The 7,050-nt window shown below is 38.9% G+C and overlaps 1 protein-coding gene across 1 annotated transcript; it reads left to right on the plus strand.

Annotated features, from left to right (window-relative positions):
* The first annotated feature begins 4,242 nt into the window (after positions 1–4,242).
* On the plus strand, positions 4,243–5,187 carry LOC132379771 (heparan sulfate glucosamine 3-O-sulfotransferase 1-like). Its single transcript, XM_059948061.1, has one exon. The coding sequence runs from the start codon at positions 4,243–4,245 to the stop codon at positions 5,185–5,187; it is 945 nt and encodes a 314-aa protein (XP_059804044.1).
* Positions 5,188–7,050: the final 1,863 nt, after the last annotated feature.

Consider the following 7,050-nt stretch of genomic DNA (forward strand, 5'->3'; position numbering starts at 1 on the left):
AATGCGATATATGATAAGTATAGAAAAATAAATAAATAAATTGCACTGTATATATGTGTATATTAAATAGTTAAATTTAAAATAGCAGTGCAAAAACAGAAATAATAGCAGCGAGGTAGTGTTCATTGGAACCATTCCTGGAAAATGTCCTGGATACCACAGAGGCTAGTACCCAAGACGGAGCTGACTGATTTTACAATTTGTTTGTAGCCTCTTTTGATCCTGTGCCATCGCTTTCCCCACCCACCATACCAGACAGTGATGCAGTCTGTCAGAGCACTCTCCATGGTACACCTGTAGAAGTATTTGAGTGTTTTAATTGAATAACCAAATCTCCTCAAACTCCTAATGAAATATAGTCAATGTCTTGCCTTCTTTACAGCTGCATCAATATGTTGGGACCAGGTTAGATCCTCAAAGATATTGACACACAGGGACTTGAAATTGCTCACTCTCACCACTTCTGATCCCTCTATAAGGACTGGTTTGTGTTCCCTCATCTTACCCTTTCTGAAGTCCACAACCAGGTCTTTGGTCTTACTGACGTTGAGTGCAAGATAGTTGTGTGACACTACTCAACTAGCTGGTATATCTCACTCCTGTACACCCTTTTGTCTCCCTATGAGGTTCTGACAACAATGGTTGTATCATCAGCAAAGTTATAGATGGTATTTGAGCAATGCCTAGCCACATAGTCATGAGTATAGAGAGAGTAGATTAGTGGGCTAAACACACATCTGTGAGGTGTGCCAGTGTTGTTCGTCAGAGAGGAGGAGATGTTATTACCAGTCCACACAGATTGTGGTCCCCCTCACAAACTATAGACTTTTCGCAAAGCCCTAATATCATAGGAAGTTAAATTACTAAATAATGGATTCACTCTTGTTTGCTTTTAAGATGGTTTTTGCATTTTGAAGAGATAATGTCAACTGCTTTATCTCCTGATCTCCTAATCTCCTGACTTACTGAGGTGACATTGAACTGTGTAGAGGGAGAGTGAGTTTAAAGGAAGTGAGCAGGGGTATTTGGCACAGTTGGCGTGTCACAGTTCTCGAGGAGACATTGGACTGTGTAGAGGGAGAGTGAGTTTAAAGGAAGTGAGCAGGGGTATTTGGCACAGTTGGCGTGTCACAGTTCTCGAGGAGACATTGGATTGTGTAGAGGGAGAGTGAGTTTAAAAGAAGCGAGCCGGGGCAACCAACACATTTTGTGTGCCACAGTTTCTGACAGCTTTCAATGGATTTCAGTGCCTGATATCTGCCACATCTCCCACCATTGCATAAGCATCTTCAACAAAATTTTCTACATAAGGAAAGGAAAATCCATCCATGAGACCAGAAGGCAGTTCACATACCTACATATGCCGAGACAGCGGGCTTCTCCATAATTCAAAGACTGACAGACTGAGCTGTATGCCATTAAGGGCTCCTGCAACCTGTTTCTGAACAGAACACACTTTCATTCCCTGATTCCACATGATCACTGACAGTTGATTAGATTGTTAATGCCTCAGACCAGAAAATCCTAATCTCCACTACCCCCCCCCAACCCCACACCCCAAGACTCATTCATCCTTGGTTAGTCAGTTGTTCCTGCTATATTTCAGCCACAAAGAATCTGCAGTAAATATTATTTTTTTTTAAATGTGCATGGCGTAAATAGAAATAAAAGGAGAATGGGGTCAGCAGGTCAAACAGCATCTGTGGATAAAGAAACAGAATTAATGTTTTGGGTCAAAGACCCTTCATTAGAAGTTCTGGTAAATAGCCTACAACCTGAAATGTTAACTCAGCTTCCCTTTCCACAACTCCTTCTAAGGATATTTATTGAAGCAGCCTTTAGGATTCCAAAGTCAGCATCTCAGGTGCCTAGACAGGTCAGGACACTCCCAATTATGCTCCAGGAAGAATATCCCAGTTGATGGTCACCTCCTATATTTTCCATTATCTGGCTTTCATTCAGACTTACCTTTGTGTGTGATATAACAACTGTTGAACAAGGAGGAGAATCAGGAGGAAATATAGGCCAAGGAGATGGTGCTGGCAGATGCTGTCTGTATGAGCTAACAGAGTATTATTAATTGGCCTTTTAACAGCTTACGATATCACATGTCCTTGACATAAGACAGAACATGCTTCAACCAGCAAGATCTGAATAATATTTTTCCTTGGCTTGATGAGTGGTGTTAGATTCATATCACCTCATGCAAGACAATGGTACCTACATTCAGGTGAAGCCTAGGTGTTTCCCCTTCAATTTCAACAGCATTCCCATTGCCTACTACCCATTCAAGGGATCACCAACAACCAAAACCTGCTCTCCCTCAGGCAATGTATTATTGTGGCAGCAAGAACATAGAAATAAGATGTGCATTTGCCAATTGAAGTTATGACCAACAAGACCGCAAGACATACAGTATGTTGCAACGGTGAAAGGATGTTCTTTATTTGTCATTTTAAGTGCACCTCCGTGCTTGCCACTGGATAATCAACCCATTTGGTTGCCATCAGCCATTCTGAACATTCATTGCAGCCACTGATGATTCATGATGTTGGCAGTGCATAACGAGCAGTGCAACTCTTCAGGTCTTCCTTGACAATTGCTGGGAAATGCCATGCATTCTGTACTCGGAAAGATAAAGTATTTGCATCTTGCAAATGAGAAGAGTTTGTGGAATGGCATTGGAGAGTGCAATATAAGGAGTCCTAAATATGGGACCCCCTTCTTCAATCACCTCTGCATCTCTACCAATCAAGGATTCTTTGGCAACCATTTGTATTTATAAATCTGTTCTCCAGACTACTAAATTTTTTGCACCAGTAATGTCAGCCAGAAGTCTGTTGTTGATAGCAAGAGCAATGTAACACCTTCCACTGCCAGAAAGATGGAATGAATGTTGACTAGTATGCCTGCATAATGTATCTATCAATGTGAAAAGGTAACCTGTGAGATGTATGTGTAGGAATAGTGATAAATTTATGATTGTGTGGTGGCACAAATATCACATAGGAAATCTGAGTCATGTTTTAGCCGACTGAATATGGTACATAACATGGAACTGTGTATCAATGTATTGGAGAAATACAATTTGTAATAAGATCACCCACCATTTTCACTCTTCCTACAAGATCATTAAACTTTTTTGCAAAAATATATTCAAGCCCATGTTACTTTGCTCCTGGCTTGGATCTCCTTGGCTATGCTCTGCCTCTGCGGTTTTTAAATTCTGTTTGGTGATACAGCACAGTAACAGGCCCTTCCGGCCCAATGAGTCCACGCTGTCCAATTGCACCCACACAACCCATTAATCTACAGAACAGCACATCTCTGGAATGTGAGGGGAAGGTGTAGCACTTGGAAGAAACTCTCAGAAGATGTACGCACTCTTTACAGACAGTGACAGGGACAGAACCTGGGTCACCGGCAGTGCAATAGCATTATACTAATGGTTACACTACCATGCCACACTCAAATGTTCAGCAATAGTCAGCTGATTCTGGGAAATCCTGAGATCCTTGACTTTGAGACTCCCTTCTATCCAGTCCAGCTCTTCAACTAACATCTTGAGAGCAGCATTAGAAAATTGAGATAGTCCTCTTGTCCATAGTCTGATATCTTACATCAAATTATTCAGCTCTGTATAATCATTTCAGCAGCGGTCAGAGTCAATGAGAACTACATCTTTAAGATGTTCAGACAAGATTAAGATCAACACCACTTGCGTGCAGCTGGTGATAGACAATCTATAATAACGGGCCTGAACAACTGTAATTGCAATATGCTGCAGACTTGGCACTAGCTCATTGCAGCAATCATCTCAGCCAGGTGCTTCGATGAATTTCAAGTGCAAGCTGTACCGGGGCAAACCAACATGGGCTCTACTGATATTGTGATTCAAATTTTTCCGCACTGTGTGGTTTCCAGACCGTCATCTTGTAGACTACTACAATTGTTAAAACGTTGGGGTTGTTGAATGTGCAAGGAAAAATCAATGATGCATAATTAATGTGGAAAAAAGAGATTAAGATTTTAAAAACAACTATTTTATGTTAACATAGTTTTACATGTTTGAATGTCACTCATTTTGTTGGGTTTATCTTTGGCAGATGCAGCTTAAGGCAACATTCCAAATTCATCCTCGTGTGTTTCTGTTCACATCACTTCACCTGAAAGTGCTGACTGGCATTTAAGTGACGACGATAGACTTCAGACTTTGCTGCTAACTGGGCACATTTTCTCCCCATGGCCTGCCTACTGGTGGGGGCTCTCCTTCTGGTAGCTCAAACGAGCTCGGTGCAACCTGGAAGTTCTCAGTGGAAAGAAGGAACACTGCTTCAGTCACTAAGATACCATGGCGGACTGGAAGGAAATGAAACTGAATACAGGTCACCACAGCCACAAAACTCCATTACAAGCCAAATGATTCCACAAACCATAATTATAGGTGTTCGCAAGGGAGGAACCAGGGCTCTTCTGGAGATGTTGGACATTCACCCAGATATCGTGGTTGCTGCTACTGAAGTCCACTTTTTTGACTGGGATGAAAACTATGTGAAAGGTTTAGAATGGTACAGGAAGCTGATGCCTTTCTCTTATCCACACCAAACCACAATAGAGAAAACCCCAGGCTATTTCACATCTATTAAGGCTCCAAAAAGGATCCATGATATGAACAGTTCTACAAAGTTGCTATTGATTCTGAGAGACCCAACAGAGAGAGTGATATCGGACTACACTCAAGTCTACTACAATCGGCTGGAAAACCACAAGCCTGTGCAACCCATTGAAGAAATGGTCATTAAAAATGGAGAACTCAATACTAAATACAAGGCCATTCAGAGAAGTCTATATGACATTCACATGGGTAACTGGCTAAAATATTTCCCGCTGAACCAAATACATATAGTTGATGGTGGTGCTCTTATTAAGAATCCACTGGAAGAATTGCAGAAAGTTGAAATATTTCTTAACATTCCTGCTAAGATAATGACATCAAATTTCTACTTTAATCAAACCAAGGGTTTCTATTGTCTTCGAAGCGATGGCAAAGAAAGATGTTTACATGAATCCAAGGGTCGCCCCCATCCAGTTGTGAATAGTACTGTACTGAAGGAACTAAATGCTTACTTTAGAGAACACAACGAGAGGTTTTTCAGGATGGTCAAACAGTCTTTCGATTGGCATTAAAACAGGGGGAAGATGCAAGTTAACTCAGCTTGGGTTAAAGCAATCAAAACCATTTTGTGATTTTGTAATGACATCCTTTTTAATTCATGGAAAAATTAAAGAGAACTTGTGATCTTCTGTCATAGTAGGTGAGCTGGGCAACAAATCTCCACACAAATGCTGGCCATCAACAGCAATGCATTATTGGAGTGAGCAAATCTAAGACTACTCATGTAAAGCAAAATAGAGACCTTTTCAGTGATAAAATATTCCTTGATGGAAATAGGAGACAATAATATACAATATATTTCATAGGTAGTGATGCTACTGGTTTGTCCCTATCGTATGGATATAGATGAGAATTATTGACAGTTCATGTCAATTATTCTTTGCTTAATTGGCTAATAACTTTTTATGTTCTGCTGATTGTTGTTTGCCTAACCAGAAGGCCTAAAATTGCATATCTGTTTTACATAAATTATGTAAATGAACATGACCAACCTTCTCAAATAAAGGTATTTTGCATGTTTGAAAATGCATGATATTGTTTCTATTTAAAATATTCAACTGTAATATTTCAGAAAGAAAAGTGACAAATGGTTGTGTTACTATATTCAACATATTCATGATATATTGTAAACTGTTCAATAATATTATGATTTGTGAACCTACTACTCATATTTACTTTAAACTATCAAAGCTCCAATGTATATCTTTTTCTCTGCTTTCATTGTGCTATTTATATCAAAATAAATAATATTTTTTTAAATATTCTTTGTTTCATAATGTAATTGCTAACTGTGTGTGCTGCTTACTGTCAACATTCAGGTGATGAAAAAGGAACTACATTGTTGTATCTCCATGTTCCCGTTCAGTTTTTGGGGATGCATTCTACAGGAGAGTTAAGAAATGTTGATAGGCTTGCCTATCCTCAGCATCTTAATTTAACCTGCCAATATGTAATCACATTTTTAAATTTTAATACAATAATGGCATTAACCATAAATATATTAACAAAAGCTTTCAACGCCAACTACTTATATTACAATACAAGTCTTTGACTCAACTTGGAAACAGCTTAATGTTACTGGATCATCGACATTGATTTCTTTGTAAATAGCACCAAAGAACTGCCTTTGAGGTTTTCACACTATTTGGAATTTTCTCATACAACATGAACTTTGCTCCACTGCAAAGTTCAAAGTATGTAAGTGGAGTGAAAATTCAAAAGGCACAAAGTACATTCATAAACCATCTTTAATTCAGGTTGCTTGTCAAAAATTGAAGAAATTCAATCGCATTTCATTTTTGTACAGAAATGCCATCACAATCCCATCAGGTTAAAGGTTGAACTGCACATAAATCTGTTCCAGTAGTTTCACCTTCTGTCACTTGTAATCACATAGTGTAATTCATTTATCTACTTGACTTGCAAGGACTTCATAGCCTGTCTGACAACTGAATTCATACCCTCTTTTCTCGTGATAGATCATTGCAACCTTCACTCAGTGCACTAAATTATAAACCCAAAATCTAGTTCAAACCAGCTGTTAATTCCCTGTCTATAACATTACATATTGTATAAATTCTCACGGGCCACATTTCTATTCTGAACCCTTTGAGGTTGTTCTACTTGTTGGGTTTCAGGTTTTGTATCACCTCCCTTCACTCGCACTACCATATCCCATTCTCCAATCTTCAGAGAGAATGGATCAAGAAGCACATATCTGTTAATTACTCCAGAATGATCACTTATTTTTACATTTAGTTTTATTTTACATTACAGTACATTTAGTTTTATTAACTGAATTGCTATCTATTATATGCAAAATAATTTAGAATTTTGTCTGGTTCAATTTTGTTTTTTTTTCCCTCTTAGTCAAT

Source organism: Hypanus sabinus, chromosome 22, assembly GCF_030144855.1.
Source record: "Hypanus sabinus isolate sHypSab1 chromosome 22, sHypSab1.hap1, whole genome shotgun sequence".
Lineage (NCBI taxonomy): Eukaryota > Metazoa > Chordata > Chondrichthyes > Myliobatiformes > Dasyatidae > Hypanus > Hypanus sabinus.

Excerpts from the sequence above, each read along its gene's own strand:
- LOC132379771 (XM_059948061.1), top strand. The coding sequence starts at position 4,243 with ATGGCCTGCCTACTGGTGGGGGCTCTCCTTCTGGTAGCTCAAACGAGC.